Source organism: Rhagoletis zephyria, unplaced genomic scaffold (genome assembly GCF_001687245.7).
Source record: "Rhagoletis zephyria isolate East Lansing unplaced genomic scaffold, Rhagoletis_zephyria_1.1 Rzeph_scaffold_03283, whole genome shotgun sequence".
Taxonomy (NCBI): Eukaryota; Metazoa; Arthropoda; class Insecta; order Diptera; family Tephritidae; genus Rhagoletis; species Rhagoletis zephyria.
The window spans coordinates 13,452-40,568 of NW_016160366.1; the positions used below are offsets into that span (position 1 = coordinate 13,452).

General features: G+C 35.2%; 1 protein-coding gene across 1 annotated transcript in view; it reads right to left on the reverse strand.

The window, feature by feature from the left end:
- Positions 1-15,049: 15,049 nt before the first annotated feature.
- Positions 15,050-27,117, reverse strand: part of LOC108368735 (huntingtin-like) — a gene marked incomplete at its 5' end in the record, with an annotated part of 35,774 nt that continues 23,706 nt past the window's right edge. Inside the window, 2 exons of the mRNA XM_017623647.1 lie at positions 15,050-16,056; positions 22,656-22,924. Coding sequence (XP_017479136.1) covers positions 15,589-16,056; positions 22,656-22,924 — 737 coding nt within the window. The remainder of the gene's footprint in view (positions 16,057-22,655; positions 22,925-27,117) is intronic.

The window sequence follows — 27,117 nt, forward strand, 5'->3', positions numbered from 1 at the left end:
CCAGGGAACGGATTTTTAGGACCTAAAAACCTATAAAAAAGGCAAAATAAAATAACGAAATAGGCTGGAAAAGGCAAAATAAAATAGCGAAAAAGGCCGGAAAAGGCACTAGGTATTGCAAAAAAGGCAAAAAAAGGCAAAACAAAATAGCGAAAAAGGCAGGAAAAGGCACTAGGTATTGCAAAAAAAGCAAAATAAGGCACTAAAAAGACAGAAAATACGAAGGACAATCAAAAAATACATTTATTTTAGAAATGTTTATATTACAAGTAAAAAGAGAAAAACTATGAAGTAGTTTCATTATATGAAAAATTTGTACTTTGAATCTTTGACTATTTTATCCTTTCGAGTTTCTAACTCATAAAATTTTAATCTGTATAGTTGTAGTAACATTGAACCACAAGATGCATTTTGAAGTTTTCTGGCAGCATTTTCATTCGATTTTCGCGAAGAAGAGCATTGAATGTACTTAATGTGCGCTCGACGTAAGTTGATACAAGTGGAGCCCAATTTAAATATGGAACGTTTGAAACGTTCATGTTATCAGGAATAAGGGCGTTTTCCTCGCCTTTTACAAATTTATCTACACCCCTTATTGTCTCCAAGCCTACGTTAGCTGAGAAAACGGCTTTGAATTTTTCCAACACCAATTTGGCTAGAGGTCCCTGCGCTCCTATAAGCCGCATGGGCATGTGCATATTTTTTAATCTTAAAAAAAAAATTGTAAATGCTTAATCACTTTTTTAAAGGTAGAAAACGTAAAAAAGGCAAATATCTTAAATAAGGCAAAAAAAAGGCAAATATCTTAAAAAAGGTAAGAAAAGGCAACATCAAATGTATATATATGGAATCCGGGAAAGCTAAATCGTGGACATTCTTAATCGAATATACTCTATCTCTTTAGCAGAAAAAAGGCAATTTCCATAAATTCCGTTCCCTTCATATAACTTACCAGCATGCTGGTACAATATTTATTTCCTTACAAATGAGGTCGAGGAAAGATCGAAATGATTTGAGCCGAAATTTCATAATTTTTCTACCATTTTGTTAAACATTGTTTTTTTTTTAATTCACAACTGCAATATCGTGAACTTAATATTCCACAAACACGGCTTTGAAATTTCCGCCAAAATATTTTTTACTTAGAAAATTTAGCTAATTTCACCACTCACGACACCAGCACGCTGTTACAATCATAAAATTTTCAAATAGTTTTTGAAGTCGCACCAGCAGCTGGTACAATCACACCACAAGAACATACACGGTCAATCGACCTGATGGGCCATTTAACTAATGAAGCATATTAGGGGACAGTTTTTCAGTGCACGGCCGTGGTTCAAACTAAGTGTAAACGCCCGATCTGGCTGGTTTAAACTAAGATCAGCCATTCAAGTGTCAGCCAGATGTTCAATTTAAACCCAGTTTACTTAATCTGAGTTTAAACTGGCACTGAAAAACTGGTCCTAAGGGCGGTAAACTTATCTATTTTAAACTATAGTTAAATCGTTAATAGATAAGTTTAAAAACAGCCCTAACACTTATACAGTATGTATGTATAAAAACGTAAGGAATATACAATACATATACTATGTCAGTCTTTCTTAGTTTAAAAATTCATCTCTTACATATATGCGAAAAAATAGATCAAATTAAGCATATACAATTTTTTCATGCCCAGTATGAATAAATTCTCCAAAGGGCTAAAAAAAGGGCTAGGGGCAATTTTAAATTTATGTGGCCAAAAAAAGAACGTGGTTGCTAAATCTAGCCACCAAAGGGCTAAAACGGCAACACTGCTTCTTACAAATGAACCAAACTTTCGAGAATACAAAATTCTCTATTTCAAAGGACAGCGAGCCATCAATGCTGTAGCAGCTCTGAAAATAGCGAAGCGCAGATAAGTACGTATGTACTGCGAGTATGTACATATGTACATATGTAAGATGAAGGGAGGATATAAAAGGCGAAAGGGTAAGAGAACTGCAAAAACAAAATGTCCAATATAAAAAAAGTCGACGAAAAATGCAAAGTTTAACACAAAAGTGGCTCACTTTGCTGCAAGTTGAAATTAATCATTGTCAAAGCGCATAAATCACAGTTGAACTTTTTTCGCTGGAACGCTGCAACGCTTCGTCGGTTCGCTGTTTGTCAGGAGCGCGTTTCGTTCGGGTTTACGCCCACTGCCTCGCAGAGCGACGCATACTTATCGCGTTATCCGCGCTCGTGATCAGCAGCAGCAACACATCCGACGTGCCGATGTCGCACGCGCACACATAAATATGTACATATGTATGTATATACATTTGGGCATACATGCATTGCCTTAACTATAGTTGCATTACAAAATTTTTTGCATATCTTCCATTTACATCAGAGGTCCCCAAACTTTTTTCTCGAGACCCCTTTCAAAACTTTACTGGTTTCGGTGAACCTCTGCTGCTACATTTCTAACATATTCCCAAAGCTCGTCAAAAAATTTGAAGATTACTTCTACTATGCACTATGTATCTCTTCAATTCTCGATAACGAGACAAAGTTGAAAAACTCTATGAATTTCGATAACTCGATACATTTCAGTGAGTGGAAAATTCCGACAATTCGATACGTATTGATAGCTCAATTAATTTCGAATGCACTAAATTCCGCTAACTTGATAAAATTCGATAACTCTACAAATTTAGATAACTATCTGTAAATTTAGATAACTGCCCGTTTCCAGAACTGGATAAATTTCGATAACTAAATAATGTACATATCTCTGTACATATATATTGATAGCTCCATAAATGTCCATACCTATCGAAAAATTTCTCTGGTAACTCGATAAAATTCGCAAAATAGTGATAACTCGATAAATGCATGTAATTCTAGAAATTTTGATAACCCGATATAATCTGAAATTTCCAGAAACTTTGATTTCATAAATCGACAAATTTCGATAACTATCAAAAAATTTCGATAAATCAATATATATCGGTAATTTTAGAGAACTCGATAAATCTCAACTCGATAAATTTCGTTAACACCATAACCCTGCAAATTTTAATAACTGGGTAATATTGATTATTAAATAAAATTAAATTTTATTTACTTGATAGATTTCCATAATATGAAAATTTTTAGCACTCGATAATTATTGATACATTTATACCACTAAGTTTCTACCTTCCGATAACTTAAAAAAATTGATGATCCGATATATTTCGATAACTATAAACTTCGGTGATAGGAAGATTGACAACTTTCAATAACTACATTTCTTGTGACTGGATATATGTAGGTACACATTTCGATTCTTGTCGAAAAATTTCAATGCATTTTCTGATCCTTTTAGTTATTTTATCTTTTATATAAATATGTATATTATGTGTCCTCATTGTTTTCATTTTCATGTTCATCTTCAATTTTGCCTTCATAATTTCATTCTTCATCTGCACATTTATCTTTACTACAAAGTTGCATTTCCAATTTGAGGTAATACATAATGCGGAAACAACTCAACTTAAACGGGTTGCAACAACAACTATTAACAAATAGACAATTTTTAAACGACGATTTTGGATGTAATTTTCAACCAATTTCGAAACCATAAAGACTCACCTCATCTACATAAAAATACCTTTCCATTAGTGTTCTTGCTATTGAAATCGGACTTGCATTGCCGAACTAGTTTGGAAGTAGTTAGAGGTCTGGCCAATGCCTTAAGTGCAGCTTGGCTGTCACTGCAGACACATAAATTCCCACCCCTCAGCCTATTTTCCACCACGTAGTCCATGGCTTTGGGGATTGTAAATACCTCAACCTGGAAGACCGAAGCATATTCCACAAGAGAAAAGTGAAGCTTATCTCCATTAACATGCCGCCAGCGATTTCCGCCTCGCCCACTCATTGTTATATCAACATCCGTTTCTTTTTAGTCTGTAGGTGGGCTCTAAGGCTTTCCAACGTATGAAGACACAAAGTGACGGTAAGTGCAATAGAGCGTACTTAAAAAAAGGTAACGTTAAATAAATACGCTATCAAGCAAATAGTTTGGTTCTTAACTATCGAGACCAGATAATTGTTCGTGGGCCCCCACTTAAAACTCGTGGACTAATATATTTTTTTACGCCAACGTAGCCCCCTGTCGAGTCTCCCGTGGAATCCTGGAGGTCCACCTGGACCACTTTGGGATTCACTGATTTACATGCTACTAAACTGCATACAGCTGCATATGTACATGGTCTTACGAGCACATCAAGCATATATTTATATGCCTGTGCATACGTATTTATGTACATTTGTGAGAAAGTGCATTTTCACTTTTTTTGCTTATGTAAACCTTCGCTTCATAGCTACGAAGGCCTTCATATTCCTAATGACCATAAATGTCTTGTTCACATTCGACCATATATTTAATATATTTACAGCTTTAAATTTTTAGTGATAGTAGTAGATTGGTTAGGTTAGGTTAATGTAACAGTCGGTCCAATGGCCAACTTACTTAGACCTTTCAGAGCCACTGTGATACGACTGTGAACACAGGAACCTCAGTGACTATTCTGCACTGAGCCATTTTGAAGCTCTTATGAAGCTTAGGATTGGTTGTATTAATACGCCGGATAGTTCCGTAAGAGTGCTAAGAAAGTGCCTAACTAGGAAGTCAGCTCAGCTCTTAGCTAAAGTTGGGCAGCTACATAAGAAGTGCTCAACTGGTTCTTATTCTTCCTCATCTCTACAACTTCTGGCCTCTCTTGAAAGGCTGAACAGTTCTTGCGTTTTTTCTTCAGTTTACAGTTTGCTGCCATAGTAGTAGCGTACTCCACGGGAAGTAAAATTTTAAGTTATTGTTTTGTTCTTTTCAGCATTTTCTGTAAAAGCAAACTGCATTGCCAAATGTTAATAGGGGTCTTCCCTTAAACTCGTAAAAGCCTCTTAAGCCTCGTAAAGCTCGTAAATTTACGAGCCTCGTAAAAGAACTGAAGAAATAAAAAGAACGAGGCAAATTTGATGCGAAAACGGCCACGTAAACTTCAGTGCTGCCGAGGGGCCGAAACTTTTATACTAAAATATATGATTAAATAATGAAAATAAATGAAAAAAATAATACGCGAATAAAATTTATGAATTTCATCCACTAGTTAGTATTGACTATTTTCTGATAATTTGCGGCATTTTTAATTGTATTTTAGCCAAGAGTGATAGAGACAAGACGGCGGGATGTCATGAAAAATACTATGAAACAAAAATTGTTTCACAAAATCTTGGTTCATCTGTCAAACAGTAAATTTACGCAGCTATTTACACCTTTTCACATAGGGGGCGTTCCCATAAAATCCTCGTAAACTTACGAGTTTTATACAGTTCAAATTATTAAAGACTAAAATATATGACACACTTTTCAATTTTCGCTCCTAAATACGCTCCAAAAACATTCCCATCAACCACAAAAATGTAGTCGCCTGTATACATACTTTGTTGCAACTGCAGTTCTCAGTTGAAAGTTGCCAGTTGCCATCTGTAATACCGTTTTGGCAACTAGCAACCCAAGTGAATTTCGATTGCTATCGATAATCGACCCATTATTTCCTTCCCTTTTCCATGGTCTCTATATTCATCGAATTTAGTGTTCTTATATACATACATTTTCCTCATTTCAGTGCAGAGTTAGAGCATGTTTATATGTAGTTAAATTTTCTGACCAATAAATATTTGGACTTGAAATAATTTGAGAACTACACGTGAAAAGAAACTTAAATTAATTTTCTTGGTTGGTCAAAAAAACAACGATTTTGATTCGTATACCTAGTCCCTCAAATTGCACTTTGGGTAAATTTACCTATTTTCGTGGCCAAAATAGTTTCGAACAAACAAGACGATTTAAAAGAATATGATTTCTTTTTTATAGGTATTCGATTTCCCACATTTTTTGAAAAAAAAGTCTTAACCCTTGACGATAAATGGGTCAAAAGCGGTAACTTTTTAATTTGCGGTTTTATTGCAAACATTTTAATGCAGTTTTTTTTTTTAATATTCGCAAATATATGTTATACGGTGGTTAAGTTGAAAAAAATTGTGCCAATTTACATCAATTTAAATTGAAAACCTGAAAGCTCTGAATTTCGTAATTTGCCAACTGAAAAGTTAAAGGGCGCAGCCCTTGCAGGAATAAAGTGGTTAACAGTTTCTTTGTTTCCTCTATTAATTGAGTTCTCTCATTCAATTTGGAAATTATCTACTAATGACAGTATAAATAATACCTACAAAAACATGTAATTGCCAGATTAAACAAAAAAAAACTGTATAGATCTTGAAAGTACTTACTTTTGTCTTTATTTCCTATATTTTTGTTAATTTTTTATACAGTTACTAACTTTAATATGGTTGTCCGAAAATAGCAAAACAAAGAGAACACAAAATCGATTCGAATAAATATTTCACTCCCAGTTGTCGTACGTTTTTTACAAAAACAAAAGATACCGTTGCTTGGTTTGAAGTTTTCTTTATTAAATACCAAAGACAAAAAGGTTTTTTTTGTGTGTGTGTGTTTTTTTTTTTCAAGTACGAAAGGCGACATTTGCCACATAAACTGATCAAATTACCCATAGCGCATTGTACAAAGCTCTGTGAAAATAACTAGTTTGCATTAAATCGCGTATTCATTGTGATAGTATTATTTATTGTTAGCTCTATAACACCCATTTTGTAACTGAATGAACTGAACCAATTTAAAACGATTGTGGAGAACTAATGACTAAATTACCACGCAAATAGATTAACACATTTAAGTTAGCATAATGCGATAATTTATACAAACTAAATGCAGTTAAATAACTACGAATTTGTTATTATTTGTATGAATAATGAATGAATGCCTAATTTCACGGCACGACTAGCCGATATTTCTACAAGTAGGCAGCTAATTGAAAATCCTATATTAGGCAAATCTAAATGTACGAATTAAACAAAACCGTTCACTGAGTGAAAAGTTATCTCAATGCTCCTTCAAAAACACATCACAATAAAATTGCATACAGAATTCAAAATTGACCAAATGATGCATGAAAGTCATATATCCGAATAGCCTTTTGCATACATAAATTCAACGCTCACTTCATTGCATACATACATACATAGAATGCAAACATAATCCGACAAATATGTGTACATATATATCAGTAGTTGCAACTGGAATGAAGTTAGATGCAATTGCTTATCTCTGCAGTAACATATACATTCATACATACATAGTATATGTGTATGTGTATGAGCGTGCGAAAGACATCATATGTGCGAATTGCAAACTTATTGCCACTTGATCCAGTCGAGAACTATGAATTAATTATCACCTTTAAGGTTCACTCAGCCAAATATTAATATGTATGTATGCTGGGCACTCACTCATCCTCAGACTATGAGTGTAATTGTGTGCATGTGTATTTGTCGGTACAATGAATGAAAGTATAGGTGTTATTTCAACGTTTAGAACAGTGGCGTGGATGCATCTGAGTAATGGCAAGATGTAAACTGCTCGATCAGGATTAAAATTTTATAAACTAAAAGTAGCTAAAATAAGAATTTTTGTTTTTAAATGTCCTCACCGTAAGCCGTTTTGTTTGTTTTTGCGAAGTGTATTTCTTTGATACAGTATACCTACCCCATATAAGAATATTTGTTCCCGCTCAGGTTATTCGATAACCAACATGAAAAAAATTTTGAGCAAAGAAATAATAAAAAAAAGGCGTAACTGTTTGTGAATGACTACTATAACTTTTATTCTATTTTTGCCAGACAAATTTTATCACCATAAGCGTGGCTTTGTGGGAAATTATTACCGAAGGAAAGTTAAACCTCCTGCCAAGAAAAACCTCGGATAAATCAGTTATAAACTTATCTTCTCCACATTCTAAGGCCAGCGAGTACTTACGAAGGTCCAGCGGTGGTGAATTGTTAATAAAAATCAACAGTATTTATGAATCTTTCAGCTACTTCGTTAACTCCAGACAATTCGTGCTTGAAGAGCGCCATGAAACCCTTAATAATATTTTCTTGATTGGTAAATATATCTTCGAGATGAGTGATGTAGAAGTCCAGAAGTGGTTTCAATGTGGTCACACGGGAGCAGTCTTCTGTGCCGCCAACCTGTAGATTACCGCGATGCTGCTGTCTAATTACTACTATTTTATGTTTTATCTCAATTTCGAATGTTTGAAGCTTGGTAAATTTTGGAAAATTCAGTGTTTTCGAAACGTATTCTCAGAAGTTGAAGTTTGTACCAAATCCAAATTGATCTTCGGAAAGTAAGCTAGCAGACCCTGATTATGGAATGTAAGCTGATTACAAATTCGAAATCCATAGCAATTTTGAAAAATGTTTGCATCTTTTTCGTGAGTTCTGAGTATGTACTATATCAATATTGTCTGCAGCTCCATATATCGAAACCCATTGAGTAAGATTAAATCTCTTTAAAGTTTTCGCCCTAGTAGTTCCATCTGAGTCATAAATCTTGTTTCTGAAATTAATTTTCTTTTGGGAGTGTTGAAAATACGGCTTCTATAGCATTTTCAGTTCAAAAGAAACTTTTTTAAAATTAAAGGAAACAATTTTGAAACAAAGCGAAACCTTTTTAAAATTAACTGAAACCTTTTTCAAGTCAATCGAAACCATTTCCAAATTAAATGAAACCTTTTTCAGATTCAATGAAACTTTATTGAAATTAAAAGAAAACTCCCTTTTAAGAATGTTTCTTTCAATTTGAAAAAAGTTTCATTTAATTCGAATAAAGTTTCATTGAATCTGAAAAAGGTTTCACCGAATTTGAAATTGCTTTCATTTAAACTGAAAATGTTACATAGTACCAATTGAAACGCTGATAACTGGTACTTTGTTTAATTAGGTCCAGTTACTCAAAGTCTGGTTAACACTAACTGCTGGTTAAGCATCGTTATGGACATTATCGAAGTTATCGACCGCCTGCTATCCTGCTATAAGTTATGAAGTCGTTCATGTCGATAACAATGTGTAACATTTAGTTAGTGTTAGTGATCGACTCCATAGTATATAACCGGCGCTTAAATTGAAAACGTTAAAATGCAAAAGAGCAATATATGTAAACCAAAACATTAATACAACAATCGAACATTAATGCACTTAGGTCATACGTAAATGCTGTTGGCAAAGATTTATAAGCTTACATCTATCCCCTTAATCGACCCCATATCCCCTCTGTCTACGCTCCTGGTTTGCAACCTGTTTAGGCGGTATTGTAATTCATGTACTTACTTAGTTACTAATCAATACATATGTACATACATATGTACACAGTATTCGCCTTCATAGATGGGATAAATAGTGCATGCAGACATACATGCATATTTGTATTGTGCACATTTTCATACTCACGAAACAACAACTAAAACTACATACTTGCATTCAACTCGAGCAAGCGAGTATTCACCGTTGTTGTAATCTAATGCACTCTATGTTAACATGCTTGCTGCAGTATTACATCGAGAACAGTACGAAGAATATTTGTAGTTGTTGTTGATGTTATGCTCTTGCAACAGTATGTTGCACATTCATGTTGCCAGCACTCAAGTAATGAAGTGAGACCTCGCTTGTTCACTGAAATAATTTCAATTTCAAGCTCATCATATGTGCCGTTTATTTTGAAAGTGGCATAAGTCACTTCACACCTCTTGTGCTTAAAAGACGAGTTACTTGTACAGTTCTTCGTGCTCAAATTCATCATGGATTCGGTTGCAAGTAGTCATTTAAGCACAAGAGTTACGGAGTGACTTATGCCACTTTCAAAACAAACGGCTCACATAGCTTCGTATATGCCCTTGTGGTCAGCTGGCATTTTGACTAGTTTTGGCTTTTTTCTTTTGTCTATTTAATGTTTATATTTTTTTATAAAACTTTCTACGGAAATTATGAAAATTCAACAAACTTTAACATTTGCACCAAAAAATATTAAACTTTTTATTAAGAATTTTTAGAAAAATTTTGGGTATGCAGTTTTGCAGCTCATTAAATTTTAGTACGTTAAATCCAAAGTTCAACGCGCTAGACAATCGCATTGATTTTTAATATTTATTTTTTTTTTTTTTTTGGTTGACGGTAGTCCAAATGCCACATGAATTAATCAGCTGACCACAAGTGTAAATATGTACGTGAACTGAATATCGTAGTGAATCGTGCTTATTTTTCCATTAAAAAGTCTTAAGATAAAGATTAGCTCGCAGTATTTCTATGTCAAGCTGTTGAATGTATACTTGGCCACTAACACCGTTTGCCGATTTAGACCGGGACCAAAAAAACCTTTCCCCAATTTCTTTTTCCTTTGCGAAGTTCCACCATTTCTTCCCACTCACTGCTGGTGGGTCATACTTAGTCCTCCCACAGCATACATGGAAGCCTTGCCTTCGTTGTCAACCAATCTGTCCAGAGTAAAAAGATCCTTCGACTCCGCACTCATGGGTGGACAACCTACAATTACAATGATATGTTAAAGTTGCCGGTCATTTTCATACATAAGAACCGGGAGCTCGTAAATTTCTATTTATCACCGGTAGGTGATACGCCATGTACCGATACTTTTGACCGCAAGTCATTGACGCTAATGCCGAACAATTTTTTGAGTTTTCTCGGACTGTGTTAGTCATATAAACTACATACAATCCATATCGTCGCCCGTATGCCAGAAACATGAATATGTAGAATTGAAATTTTTGAGAAATCAAATTTAAATTTTTATTTTTTACGAGACTTAACTATACATTTATGCAATTGAAATTGTAAAATAAGTGGTTTCCGTGTACGCATGGTATTCTGGGTTTAGGTATAACATAGAACATCCAAGGGTTAATCAAGTCAACACAATGACTCAAAACTGATAAATTTGCACATTCATGCTTCTGACATAGGGGTGACGATATGCAGTAATACGTAACACAATTCTTACATCGATGCTTTTAGATAAATCTTAAATGGAACTTTCAAAAAAGGCAAATGTATGAGACCGCAGTTTATGTATCTTGTTCTCCCATGTTCGTAGCTTTTAAAATTTAAACACAAATTTTGTTTTTAAAGGGCAGATGAATTTAAAAAGCTGTCTTCTCGAGAAATCGGGCCTAAATCGATCACTCTTTACTTTTTAAATAAAACGCTAATCACGTATTGAGATACATAATGTTTGGCATATATTGAATTTGCATAATATATTTAATAACTACAGATTTTTAAACTTATGCACAGATTTTTTTTTTAATCATTACTAAACAGTTGTAATATTTATCTGTTAATAAAGTTTTGTCTACAAACATTCGCATATTAAGTAAACTTTATTATTCTGGAATTAAGGAAGCCTTTGATTGAACAAACAATAATGTATGTATAATTACTTATGAAAGTGATGCAAAAACTTATAGCTAAAGGTTAAATTGAATACCATATTTATTATAGATTTAAGTTAATTAAAAGTTATAAGCTTGTAAAGAGTCGGAGTAAAATAAAAAAATATATAGGTAAGTATGTTTCTTGTATAATAGGTTAATATGAGAAGTGTATTGTATAACTTGGGGTGAGAGTCATGTGAGAAACGATTGTTGTTTTGTCACTATTTGCGAACCTAACGGAACTTTTTCAATGAAAAGTGTCTGTCACTTCCCTACTTGACCTTCAACTGACCACGAACATGACGTGGTGGAGACTAACGGACTTCGGATTCGCATTCAGCGTGTCGAATAACATAGGGATATATAGGTTTGGTTTAATATGCATAAGCTTCTTGTTTTTGTAAACCTGTGTTATCTTGACAAACGGAAGTATTTCATTACTACATGTACATATGTACACATTTATGTATGTACATATGTATATTTTCGAAACTTTGGTTACAATAGTTACAAATATAATTAGCTATGTCTTTACATAAAGTTTTAGCAGTTATAGGAAACATTTTTTTTTTTTTGTAAAACAAATTCATTAAGCAGAAAAGTTTCTACATTCATTTTAGTGTCCATATTTTAATTAATTTCAGGCGCTTTTTATCACGTTTTAACAAATTAGTTATTTCCTCATTATGAATGTATATGCGCTTTAGCTTTTCACCGCCTCCTTGCTTTATTTATGCTCTACAATCCTTTTCAAAAATTTCCTTAAGCCCATTCAATTTCAATTTGTTATCTTTAAACAAAAACAAAAACCCATTCACACTAACTACTTTGAGGCACCACAAAAGTAAATCAACTTCCACCGCAACTGAGGTCACACAGCACTCGGCGATCTTTCTTATTAGGCAAACAACAATTTTGCAAAAGTTTTTTGATTTCACTCAAGCGCTGCCACTGGCGCTTTTTCACCACGCCACCTCCTTACCTCGCCTTCATCCTCAGCTTGATTCTACACAGAGTCACTAATCATTTCATTGCTCTTCACTTCCATTCCGCTTTGCACTTTCTTTACAATTCACAATTTTAATATTGGTTACACAGTGCATTGACATACATACCTAAGTACGTACAAATATAAATACAACATATAACATAAATTAATTTTAATTCTTAACTAAAAAAGGGGACATATTAAAAACTTTTATCATTCAAATTGGCCGGCGTTGCGTGCAGCTCAAGACGGATGTTTGGCGGTGTGAAGCGGCATTAACGAAGCTACGCCTCAGTCAGGGCCAGTGCAGCTCCCAATTGGCAGCGAGCAAACCGGCTAAGAAAACTGCTGCATAGCTAGCTAGCTAGCCGGTCGTCAGTAAGTCAGTCAGTCGGCCTGTCAGCCCGTCAGCGCCGAGCTAGTCTGTGCTGATTCAACCAACTATTCATTCATTCATTTATTCATTTAGTCAACTACAAATAGTTGTCTCGACTTGGCGACATTTGACGATGACGACGTTGACGACTGCTAAACTCCTGAATGAGTTTGACGAGTTTGCTGACTTCTGCTGCTGGCTGTTGTTGCTGATGATGGTAGCACTGGGGTGTGTGTGTGTGTGTATGTTCGCTTGTGTATGTGCGGATTGACTTATGTAGCTGTTGAGGGGATTTTTCGATGCGGCAAGCTGTCCCAAGGCGAGTAAGAAATCTCGACTGGCTTCTATATGTACTTATGTAAGTAAGCAGGGAAGTGAAAGCTCAACCCACAGCCTACACTCACTCACTCACTGATCTAAGCTTAGATATGGTCGCTGTTGATGTCACTGCTGTTGCCAATCTTGGCAATTAGTTATTCACGCTTGTCTTTCTTTTAGACAATTTTCAACCAGCGGCGGACGAGCGATGAGCGAACGACAAAATGAATTCTGCAACTTTTGCTTTTCACTCCCCACTGCCGCTGACTGCTGCTAGCTAGCTCTTACCGTGGCAAAAATAAGTGTAGTGGTGTTAAAAGTAAGTTGGAATTGAGGAAAATATTTTAAATGTATGTATTTGAGTGCATCGCGTAGGAAAAGCTGCTACACTAGCGGCCCACACTAGCTGCTGATGGTGGAAGGGAGTGAGGCTCTGTTGTCGGAGCTGTCAATTTGGGGCTTGTGGGGCTTGTGGGGCTTGTGCTTTGCTGCTATTTTTTTTTGGCAGTTTGCCGCGGCAAATGACATCGTTCGCATTTAAACGAAAGTTAAATAACATTTAGAAGTACGTAGAACAGAAATTAAAAGTAGGAATGGTAGTCAGTTTGAGAAATATATGTAAATGGATGTACATGTGCATATACATACATATATACAGTAGGTTGTTATAGTTATTATTGCAGTCAGCAGCAATGTGGTAGAAAACTATTACCAAACTAGTGACGCGTTCCAATTAAATTTTGTAGGAAGGTTTCTGTTCGTCTTTTAATTATAATCTAAATATTTTAGAACAGCTTGAAATTGAATCTGTAATGAAGTAGGTATCGTCAGTTTACTTTGCTCGGAAAACTAAATTTAAGACAGACATGAGGGTTGCTTACGATGAATTTCATTTCATACCTTTGCAACAATTAAGAGTGAAATTTTAGGTATTCGAAAAAATTTATTACAAAATGGAAAATAAACCTTCGAAACTTCGAAGTAATAGCATACCAAGCGAAAATTTGCAGAAATACCGTATTGCTTGATATTCGCGTACCATCGAATTAATTAAAATTATAAATTATAAATTATAATGTTAATATTAGCATTTGGTATAGTAATGATCCTCCATGAATTCTAAAAGAAAACGTAGAAGGAAAGTGAAAAATCGGAAGAGTTTCTAGCCTGCGAATTTTTAAAATAAAAATTTACTTTTTCTCAAATTTTATTTCTTCGTTATATGCCGGTTTTACAAAGTGTTCACCTTTTGCTAAAACTAATACCGCTCAAAATCTGTGCCAAAATTATTATTATTTTGTCATTAAATTTTAGTTACTTTTTTGTAAATATATATTTTACTTTTTAACAAAAATCGTATAAATCCAAGTTTAAAACATTGCGCAATATTTAAAAAAAAATAGCAAACTTTCGTAAAGATTAAAAGCTTTTTACATGGATTTCTTAGAAAGATTTTGAGTATATAGTTTCGTGGTCCATTAAATTTGATTAAAATAAAGTGCAAGTAACCAAGACTTACCGTCGATTTTTGGCATTTTTTATTGAAAAATAAATAAAAAAAAAAAGTTCTGTATAGAAAAAAAAAACAAAAATCAACGGGTAAGTCCTAGACGTCTTCATATCCAGTTTTTGTTGTTAAAATGCAAAAACCGTTACTTTTTACTGTTTGTTTAACTTTTAAGTTTAAAATTCAAAAAACACATGTATGTATTTACTTTTTAAAAATGGTTTAAACAAATAAAGCAAATGTTTTAAACTTAAATACAAACATTTACTATGCAAAAGTTTTGAGAAAAGGTGAAAAAACTAAAATCGTGCAAAGGTAAATTCTTCATTTAGAAAATGCGCTGGCTCGCAACTTATTTCCGAACCATGGTTTCTTCTAAACTTTCTCTTAGAATTGTCAGCAGAATCAAGAAATACCATGCGATTTATTAAAATCAAAATTTACCCAATCTAATGTACATATACTATATTAACCTAAGATCAGGCTAAACTTGAATGATTCTTAGCCAACAAAAAAAGGATCGAAAAACCAAGAATTACTTTGGCAAAAGATAAATCCTTAAAATGCAATCTCAAAACTATTTGGCAATCGCATTAACTCAATTCAATTTTAAACTGTACCATTTTGTGACCACTCTGCAACCCGCCTCAGCTCCCGCACGGCCCGCAACAACTGCAGAATTTAGTCACTTAGCAGTGACCTCATAAATCAACGGTGGAGCTCATCAACCGAACATAAATAAAAACATAACCAACAGCAAATTACCCCGTTTGCACACCTTTGGCTTAGCATCCTTTAACTATGCTACCGCTTGCTTATGTATAAGTGTGTGTTCTATGTATATCGACCAATAAGTGATGCCATCTACGCTGCCAACAGCCCAGCAGCAAGAGCACACCTATCCGCCCCACCGGCTAAGTAAATCACCCCAGTACACCCACACTACGAGCGCCTAAAACGTATATTACTGCTACAACAACGAAAACCACTCATTTTGCTACTAACACTGCGCGTTGCTAAATCAGATACTCTGTAACAGCTTGGCATAAACCGGTTGCTTGTGGAATTTCTCAAAGGCATCACGGAAACGCATCCGCTGCTCCGCACTCAATTTCGCATGAAAATCTACAGCAGCTGTCACGAACAATGCAATTTCATGTTGACCCAATTTATGAGACGCCCCACCGATGACACCCGCACCACCACCAACTTCGCCAGCATCTCCAACGTCACAGCCGCCTATGATGCCTCCAGTGGCAGTTGATGAATCCGCTGCCGCTGCCGCTGCTGCTGCAACTGCTGCGGCACCGGTGCTTAGCAGCACCGGAAATAGTTTAATCAAATGCAGATTTATGGAAGCGGATAAAAAGATGACGCTCAGACACCAGACACCTTTTTGTTCAGGTAAGGCCAGAAAAGTTGGCAACGAGCATATGAGCCAGTCTTGCAACATTTGCAAGAACGTCGAATCGATGGCGCAACGGAAAACCTGTTGAGAAAGAAAAGACGAGAAAAAAAACACGATGAATTTACCAGAAAAATTAGTAAGGAAAATATTATTTTGTGAGCAGTGAATTTTTGGTGAAAAATGAGAGCAAAAAAAAAGAAAAATATGCAAGTAAATCAAATGAATTGTAGTGCAAGTAAGGAAGCTGACTGAAAAAGTCGAGGAAATTAAATGCTGAATACTGGTGCAGGTTGGGTGGGCGAGCAAAGAATGTTGCATGTTGGATGAACGGAATGTTAAATGTTGAATGTGGAAGGTTGAATATGCACCAACAGTTTGTAGCAATGTAAAAGAAATACGGCCACGCCGGAAAATGTTAAGGCGGCAAATTACGAAAAATCAAGAAGACGGCAAAATTGGGTTTTTGTGTTGCACGAAAGTAGCTGCAGCTCTACGCACAGCAATAAAGCAACTGCAACAACTACTGACCAAGCGACGCCAAAAAAAAAAAAACAACAATAATGAAAGAATCGAGGTTGGAGCAGGGCACTAGTGCCACTACTGTTGGAACACTTAAAGCCAACTGCTGCTAAAAGTGTGTCGAATACGCTTAGAAAGAAAAAAGAAAAATCTTTCGAAATTGCTTGTGCAAAGAGAGTAGGTTAACAATATAGAAATTTCAAAGGCAAATATTTAAAGCAGAAGTGAGAAGTACGAAATGCGAATTAAATGCGTTTAGCGAAATTTGGGCGCTACACTTTCGCTTCGGCACGCAAAAATAAAATGCGAGAAATTGAAAGTACTTGTGGAGAACATATATTGATGAAAAATGCAATAAAACTATTTAAAATAAGTTTAGCAAAGCTCAAAGCTGAAGCTTAAAAGCACACAATAAAACTATAAGAAGTGGAATGAAAAATTTAAAAACCAAACAAAAAAGTAAAATCTGCAAAAATAAGAGCCAAAAAAAGAACATAAAGCAGTTCGCTCACGTTTCAGATTTACAACCTTGAACCTCGACGTGCACGTTTATTAGACTAATGAAGATTTTTATTGCCTTCCACACCCCATAAACATATAGGCATATGTATGTACATAAGGGTAGTCCCAAAATGCATGTGGAAAAGGAAGGTCGGATTTTTATGCTCTCACCCTCTAAGAAGAAAATAATAATAATTAAAAAATTTACCCCACTTTTTGTAGAAATGGTACAGAATTCTGTTTCTCTTCAAGAAATTGCCAATAATAATACGCAATTATTTATTTCGCCATTTTTTCATAGTAACTATATTTTATACGTCCGCCAAAACCCGCAGAAAATGCNTTCCGAATGGACCACCTAAGACGCAGCCGCGGTCAACATTTAAATGAAATTATCTTCAAAAAGTAAATGTCATGGACCAATCTAACGTTTCAAATAAAGAACCGATGAGATTTTGCAAATTTTATGCGTTTTTTTTAAAAAAAAAGTTATCAAGCTCTTAAAAAATCACCCGTTACAATGGAGGGATACATAAAAAAATAGTATTAAAAAATTAAAAAAAAAAACACAATTAGATATTTTTATTGGAAGTCTCCTGAAGAGAAACAGAGCTTTCCGATCGAAAAATATTGATTTTCAAGAATTCCATACCATTTCTACAAAAGTTGTGTTTTTTCCCATATAAAACACATGGAAAACTTTGGGCCCTTTGAGCGACCTTTTAAATTTTTTTTGTTTCAAAATAAAAGGATTACATTTTTTTCGATAAAGAACCGTTGTAGGGGGTGAGAGCATAAAAATGCTTACTTTACTTATTTTGGACCACCCTAATGCATATACATAGAAAGCAGGGATGCAGCAAGCCAGAGAACCGACACTTCTGACCCAAATGCAGTAAAATCTCTAGGTGCTTGCATGTGCGTAGGTCCGTGTGTGTGTGTGTGTGTGTGTGTGTGTGCGTGTCTAATGTTCACTGGCATGTGTGTGGCTTGTAGTTACACATTTAGGTTGTCATTAATTTTGTGATTGCCGAAAAAAATCGCTTACTCGCATACAAATACAAACAATGAAACATATGTATGTATGTGTGTGAGATTGATAACGGCTAACGTTACACCCCTACAAGACAGCTGAGTATCATATGAGTACTCATATTATCATTACTCCTAATCACAAAAGTGCTTATCAAAGTCCTCATTTTCGTTCAGGCCATGGGAAAAATTTGAGTACTTTCCCCTCAATGTTGTCATCAGAAAGTCCTCAGTACTAATAGTCAAACTACTCATTTATGCCGTACTACAAAAACAAAAGTGTAAATGTGTGAGAGTTTTTGCCTAAAGTGCTCAGCAATGTCTTGTAGGGACATGTTGCAAGTATACTTACATGTGGCCAAATACACACATACACATGCGCCGGAACTAATGGCCAACGCGAAGTATCAGGCAGTGAAAGGTACTAACGGGTGATTTTTTAAGAGCTTGATAACTTTTTTTTTAAAAAAAACGCATAAAATTTGCAAAATCTCATCGGTTCTTTATTTGAAACGTTAGATTGGTCCATGACATTTACTTTTTGAAGATAATTTCATTTAAATGTTGACCGCGGCTGCGTCTTAGGTGGTCCATTCGGAAAGTCCAATTTTGGGCAACTTTTTCGAGCATTTCGGCCGGAATAGCCCGAATTTCTTCGGAAATGTTGTCTTCCAAAGCTGGAATAGTTGCTGGCTTATTTCTGTAGACTTTAGACTTGACGTAGCCCCACAAAAAATAGTCTAAAGGCGTCAAATCGCATGATCTTGGTGGCCAACTTACCGGTCCATTTCTTGAGATGAATTGTTCTCCGAAGTTTTCCCTCAAAATGGCCATAGAATCGCGAGCTGTGTGGCATGTAGCGCCATCTTGTTGAAACCACATGTCAACCAAGTTCAGTTCTTCCATTTTTGGCAACAAAAAGTTTGTTAGCATCGAACGATAGCGATCGCCATTCACCGTAACGTTGCGTCCAACAGCATCTTTGAAAAAATACGGTCCAATGATTCCACCAGCGTACAAACCACACCAAACAGTGCATTTTTCGGGATGCATGGGCAGTTCTTGAACGGCTTCTGGTTGCTCTTCACTCCAAATGCGGCAATTTTGCTTATTTACGANTCAAAGCATACTGAGCATCTTTCTCTTTGACACCATGTCTGAAATCCCACGTGATCTGTCAAATACTAATGCATGAAAATCCTAACCTCAAAAAAATCACCCGTTAGTTGCGAACTAGAGTACTATTTACCAGTATGCTTTGAAACTCAACTACCAAGTTCTCCATCGATTTTTTTTTTTAATTAGCAACAGGTAAATATTTATAACATGGCAAGGTTTGTAGTACGAACTGCCTATACTATACATCAGCTCTAGCCATTAGAAACACTAGTAACGCCATGCCAGTCGTCGGGGTAGTCAGAAAAATGGATGACCACTTAAAGCAATGAATTCTGTTATCATCTATCATCGCTTACGAGCAGGAACCTAAATAACCGTTAAATATAAAGATTTATATTTTTAGAACTTTGCGACCTCATCGAATTTTTATTTATTTTTTTCGGTACAATTTAGTTGTTACTTTGCGATTTTTAATTTTAAGAAACTGAATTTTTAATCTCTTAAATATGATCTAAAATATTAAATCCGTAAATAACGGTTATAATGTGATCGAAAAAATAAAAGAACAATAAAATAACGATTATTCCACCGTGCGACAGTAAAATTTACACATAAAAAAATCAATAAGCTCGCGAAACTAGGGGCCACATAAAGTAGTACTGCGTTATAGGTCTTTCTCTTTGCCGTCAGAAATTTTTTCAAAGGACTTTGAAATTTCAAGGATATCACTAATTACTAAATCCAGTGAAATGTATGTATGTAACATATGGGCAACAAATGAAACCAGAAAACTCGGGAGAATTGGAAAATATTAACTTTTGTGGTGTGCAAGAACGCATAGGTGTGGAAAATGTCATTTTAAAATTGTATCCTTGAATATCCTTAAAAAATTCCAATATGAAAAAAAGAAGACTAATACATTCCACCAAGTACACCGAAAAGTTTTCCCAAATATAAATTTAGTGTTGAAAAGCTAAACACATCAAAAGCAGCTTTGAATCATTCAAAGTACTCGAATGACTAACGTACTTCGTCTGTGTCAAAAAGGAGCCAGATCTTCTATGACTCATTAAGGTGGATTTCATCGCAAAAACTGGATCCTGCACTTGAATCCAGTACTTCAGAACCTTACAGTTTTTTAAGTAAAAATTCTGTTATTTCTCCTTACAAGTCCGGTCCCATTGAATGATTCTTAAATAGAATTTTATGCAGATGGGAGGTCCTATGCAGAGTCTCTATTGACACGCCAAACCAGTTACTTAAATATTCGGATTTCGCCAGTTGGCTGATTTCGGCTTTTTACTGCAGGGTTTTCAAATGTATTTGTGTGTCTATATAGCTGGGTGCGCTCCTTGACTCAAGTGGCGCACTGCCATTTATTTCCGCTAAGTTTAGCTTGGTTATGTCGGTCACACCATATCAGCATTACACGGGCATTGATGCAAACGGTTCACAGCCAGTAATCGCCAGGAGTGGAGAGTAAAAAAAAAAAATAAAGCAGCAGACATACTAAAAGCTTTGCGACCCAGCTTTTTCGATTTTACCGATTTAATTTGAAACGAGTTATCAGTAAAAAAAAAAGTTGGCAATAAGAGAAAAATGTGGTAGAGCTACTATGTATTTTGAAACATCCTACTGGGGAAAATTTTTTAGAGGGCTTCTAAAACGGCTTGAAGCTTGAAAAGTAAGCAAGCAGAAGGGAATACGATTACCAACTTTGGCGTAAAATTAATAGGTAAGTGAAATTTAAGAATTAACTTTTTTTATTTTTTAAGTTTTCGATGCGCTCATATCGATATATATGTAGATGTTTTTGATAATAGAAATCGCAACAGAATATATCATTTGAAAGGTGTGACACCTTTCACGGTGAGCTTGGATAAGCTTTGACCCAAAAGTTCTCGCCCATCCAATTTTTCTCCAAAATCTTATTCTGTCATCATAACCAAATTATTTGAGCTAAAAATGAAAATCTTCTATGGAAGCATTCGAAAGATATCTCGATAATCCTTAATTTTTGGTAGGATAACATTTCTAACTCAGTTAAAATTCATCCTACAATAAAAAATGTTCATTTAACTCAAGCGCAAAAGTAATTTGCTTGACCTTTAAAATTTGCTTTATTAACGCATAGAAAATATGTTTTTTTTTTTTATTTTCGACCAAAAGTAGTAGTGATTTACAAAGACAAGAAGGCAACTCAGGCAACTAAAACAATCTAATGCATCACACACGGCCAGGCTTCAAGAATCAGGCTACACAAACGGTGAACAAAGTATGTATTTAGTATTAATTTCTATGAAGGTAATGTTATGTACTTGGTGGGATCGGATCGGATTAATTCAGACGAACAATTAAATAGAATACAGCAATCGAGTAAAAAATTACCATTATTAATGAAGAGAAACCTGCATGGCTGCAGAATCTCAGATCAGATCGTCGAGTCTGCAAACTTAAACATTAGGTAAGTCCACTTAGATCTCTTACGAGTAATGTATCCAGAAGGGTTTTCCTTTGCCGTATAACCGGAACCAACTAACTGATTGTCTCTTGTAAAAAATATTGTGGGGAACCCCAAAACGTTCTGATTTTCTGTTTATCAATATAAGCCCTGTGAACTGAGTTGTTGGTTATGGTGCTTCGTCGCTAACCTATAAATAGCTCTGAAGATCAGACAAACCCACTTGGCTACGCTTACAATGAAATCCTTTGAACTTGAACTTTTTGAGATCATTCTGCGTACTAAAGATTTAAAAGTTTGCTATACAAATTCCTGTTGCCCATTTCTCTCCTCGAAAACTGAGTTTTTATTATGTTGTGCGATAAAAGTAGTGCAAACTAATGCCATAAGCACTTGCCGACGCACAAACAAATGTGAAACAAACGCTTACGGAACACAAGGAATATCAGTGGCACAGATAAAAAATCAAAAAAAAAAAAACGTAAAACCGAAACTCAAATTCTAATAAAGCAGCACACGACCCTAAAAAGTGACTAAAGCTCATACGTTTGTTCGAGCGCCAACGGCAACACGACAACAGAAATAGCAACACAAAGTCATAACCAACTCTCTCTACCATTTACAGCTTACATGCAACACACATATGAAACCGTTGAATTCAGGATCTACACACGGCTGCCATTGTTTGAAAATCATTTACTGCTAACGTACGTAGTATGTATGTATGAAAGAGCAACTCAGTGTATAATTCGAAGCAGCGAGCTCCATGCCACATGACACTGCGCGTATACGAGTATGTACATATATGTAGCTGCGCCGAGGTGACTCCTTTGAACTCGAAATTTGCGCGCACAATTCAACATTCAACACCCCGCAGTACCAAAGCAACCATTTCAATGATACAGTGCAGCTCTTTTGTTATATGTAAATTACTTGCTGGCATACAGACATACATATGAAATATATTCTTATTTCTAAAAGCATTCTAACGTCAGTATATGTTATGTACATATGTATGTATGTATGTATGTATGTATATATGACTTACCTGATACACAATCATTGCAATAACATCGCAATGCGGTTGATTTATGGCTAGAAACTCTTTTATGACCTTCGTCAATATTTCATTCGGTGGCACTAAATCACGTATAATTTGGCACAACACTTGTCCATAAATCCAAGCGGCATCACGCGTTGATGATTTAATACAATGTAGAAGTATATCAACTTTATCGGTCTGTTGGGCGATTATCTCCGGTTCGTCTTGGACAATGCCATTGGAGAGCTCTGTATTTTCCAGTTGTTTAGCTGAACCTGCAATGTGCATGAAAACGAAACACAAACAAACACATATGGCATAAGTATGTATGTATGTAAGTATGTATGTATGTATGTACATGAACAAAAGTATTTGCAGATAATTGCACTCATGAAGTAAAGTGCTTCGGCGTCGTTGGACTGATTAGTTTTCTCTTATCGACTGAAAGTTATTTACTTTTTGCTATGAAGGATTAATACGTATTTGTTAAGGTTTTACGTTGCCCCATGGTAAATTAGCTGCAATAATTTTCTCATTCGCTATAGGGGGAACCACTTGATTTCGAGAGCAAACACTTTGTGATTGATACAAATAGTGGGTAACATAACTATTGACATACAAAAGTTGTAGCTTTATGGAAAGACGTTACTACTAAACCGAAATTACAGCAGTTTGTAAAAAATAATTAAAAGTGAATAAAATTTTTTACGAGAAATTAATTTCTGTAGAAATACTTAAAAACTTTTTTCATATTTAAAGAGTGCCGGTTACTGTCGTGCAAATTATGATGCTAAAAGCTACCAACCGAAAAACCTCCTGCCTTGAAATTACTGATTTTTTTTTTCTTTTTTACTTTTATTTTGCATTTTCTTTTCATCAATACTAAAAATTAAGAAAACACAGAAACAGTAACAAAAAAATAAAGAATTAGTATTAGTGCGCCTCGGCCACACTACAGAAGATTCCCTTCATTTGGTCCACTTCTAATTCATTGCAAAGTTACTAACTGCACTGTTTGTTTCACAGGCCTTTAAGTTTGCCCCGACCAATGATACCATTTGCAAGCTATGCAGAACGAATAACGCGATACAGTGGAGCCCATTTTTAGTGAGTGTCCTACACCGAATCGGAAAGTAGCTACCACCTAAACAGACCAGACACCGGGGGTTAGCTGTAAAAATTGTTGTAGTTTTTCTTTAAACCTGTACTTTGGTGGTCTGTGCGAGGCGATGCATAACAGTAAAAAGTAATTATACGATAAGTAAATTAAAAGGCTTATATGGTCAGTTGATATTTCTGAAAACCTAATTTTTTTTTTTAAGTGGCATTTAATTAACAGAACGTGTTCTAATAAACCTGCTTACTTAGTTATGTGTGAATACAGTAACAAGAATTCATACATAATTATGTAAATACGCAGATACAGTGGCGAAAAAATAAATAGAGAATAGGCATTTTAGCATTCTTTGGCTATTTTCATTTCGATTATTTATTTTTCATTATGTTTTTAGGAAGTGGTCATTATCTAACAAAAACCATTTAAGTCAAAATTTCAAACTTTGCATATAAATTATTCTATTAGTAAAACAGTGTGAATTTTAAGTAGCTAGGACTTTCCGTTGATTTTTGGCAATTTTTTTTTTTTTGTGGAAGGTGTTCTTTATTTTATCCATACAAAAAAAATTTCGAACATGCTTTGTACGGAAAAAATATGCGAACTAGGGCTGTGCGATTAATTGATTACTCAAAATTTTAATTAATCATAAAGTAAATAACTCAATTATTCGATTAATTGGAAATTATGATTACTCAAAAGTTCAGTTATTCGAGTAATCAAGATTTTTGATTAACCAAAAACAAAAATATTTGAGTAATTTGCTTTATGATTAATCAACATTATGAATAAAATGAGTAATGAACATTTCAAAGTACTCTTTACATACATACATATAAAGCAGTTGAAGTTCCTTGATACTTTGAAAAAAAGTTTCTGTTTTCAAAAATTAAAATGAAATACATACTTACATACATATTTTTTTCATATACAGAATATAAAAAAGAAAATAAGCATTTTCCAAAGCAAACTCTTTTAACGAGCAAAATTAATTTTTTTGAGTAATCATATTTCAAGTAACTCGGTTAATCATCGTTTTGAGTAATCAAAATCTTGATTACTCGAGTAATTGACTAACCGAATATCTGCTTGCTCGAGTAATCGAATAATCGCACAGCCCTAATGCGAACAAAAAATTGCTACTTCAAACTTGTACTTTATATAATTAAATTTAATTGTCACAGAAAGTTTAAAATTGAATATTTATAAATGTTCTACAAAGTTTGATATTTTGTTCTAAATGTTTTTTTTGGTAGTAAGCTATATTTCCATAAAAAAAAAATTAACATTTTTTTAAGCAAGGACAAGTAGCAGAAAATGCAAAAATGTCTCTTCCCCATTTACGTTTTCGCCACGCTGTTGGCTGTTTCTTCGTCGTCGGCAAAAAATCGATAAACAAAAAATTATTTTAAAAAAAACAGCGCAAATTTTCAGCCGAATAATAATAAATTAACCACTTAAGTTTTGTAGAACAACAACAATATGTTATCAACAAAATAATTTAAATTCAAAGCACGTTCTGGTTGAGAAATTACGCAAAGGAATTCCTGTCAGAAAAAGCGGTTCATGAAATTCATGAATCCTAAAACAGATTCAACCACAAACCTCGCCCTTGTATGTAGATAGTCAAATACCTAGTATTTGTGTGCATTCCTCCGTCACACGCACGCGCCACACTACAACTCAACAATAAAGTACAATTCTTTGGTAAGATGCTTTCTAATTATCACCCAATTAATTCCAATATCAAAATCCTTTACCATTTATGTATTTCACATTGCCCGTTGTACGGAGGCCGCACGCTCACCGTTCACTTATGCGTTCATTGATTCCTTGTTCATTGCTTTCAAAACGACTGCGCTTGGCCATTATTTACAGCGCTTCAGAGCACAGACAATGCCGCCTAGAGTACCCGCAACCTGCCTCTATAACTGGCGCATCTTTGTTTGTTAGTTAAAAAGGTTGATGAGGGCGGTCGATCGGTCGGTCAATCGGTGATACGTTAGCAGTTGGCAGGCAGGTTGGGAGTTGGCAGCTAACGGATGGCTGAAGCTCCCATTCGCCAGACTGCAGCCCTTCTCCGCCTCATTCTGTTTTCATGTTTATGCTCTTGTCGCTTTGGCATCGAACGCACATAAATAAATTTGCATTTTACATTTTATGGATTTACTTGTAGGTTACGCGCCCAACCGCACATCCTGGCAGCCACCAACGTGATGTTGGTTGCGGCGTTCCCCTCACAATGGAAATTGTGAAAAATAACTACGAGAAGGCGCAGAGCATCGGTCACACCACCCCGAAGAGTTGGAGCAAGCCAAACCGCTACAAAAATTGCACAAACAAAAAGCGAAACAAACCATCCATGCTTTCTTTATATCTCGCAGGAGGTGGCGTGCTGAAATTGTGGATGAAAAAAGGTGCAAGTACTGCTGCCCGAACGCTTGTGGGTGGTCCGGACGAGAGTGCCACGTCTAGCTTACTTACTGGTTGGCAGTGTTCTTTGCCGCCTTTGTTGTCCTACTTTTAAACTGCCGATCGCTTGTTTACCAACTTTATTTATTTATTCCACTATCTGCGAGTACTTCATAGTTTATAGGCAAATGCGTGTATTCAATGTTTTTTATTGCTGGCGCGTCTGTCTATCTGTTTGTTTTCAACTTGGCCCACGTTGGCACTCAACCACTTACTGTTTAAAATACGGGTACAACAACAACAACAACAACTTCTAAAAATCATTGAGTCAAAACTTTTGGACTGGCACAACTCCGCTGTAGTGTTAGATGAGACTTATTGTTGTTGAAAAAGTCGGCGCGTAGGTAGTGGAGCAAAGTGTAAAGGACTATTGGAAGAAATTGATGGAAATTGGGTTTGTGAATATAGGTATTGGTGTGGGTATTGGTACTGGTATTGGTGTCGGTATTGGTACTGGTATTGGTATTGATATCGGTATTGGTGTTAGTTTTGGTATTAGAATTAGAATTGGGATTGGTATTATTTGCATGGGTATTGGTATTTGTATTGGTATTGGCATTGGTATTGCTATTGGTATTGGTATTGGATTTGGTATTGCAATTAGAATTGGGTTCGGACTTTAGTATTAGTATTGGCATTGGTATTTGTATCGGCTTTTGTAAGGAGTATTGGTGTTGGTGTTGGTATTTGCATTACTTTCGGTATTGAAAATGGTATAGAAATTGGTATTGGTAATTGTATTGGCGTTGGTATTAGTATTAGTATTGGAAGTGGGGTTGGTATTGGTATCTACTTTGGTAAGAAGGATTACACCAGTCCTTTCTTGCGGTGGTATTTGTATTGCTTTCGATATTAAAACTGGTATTGGTAATGCTTTCGGTA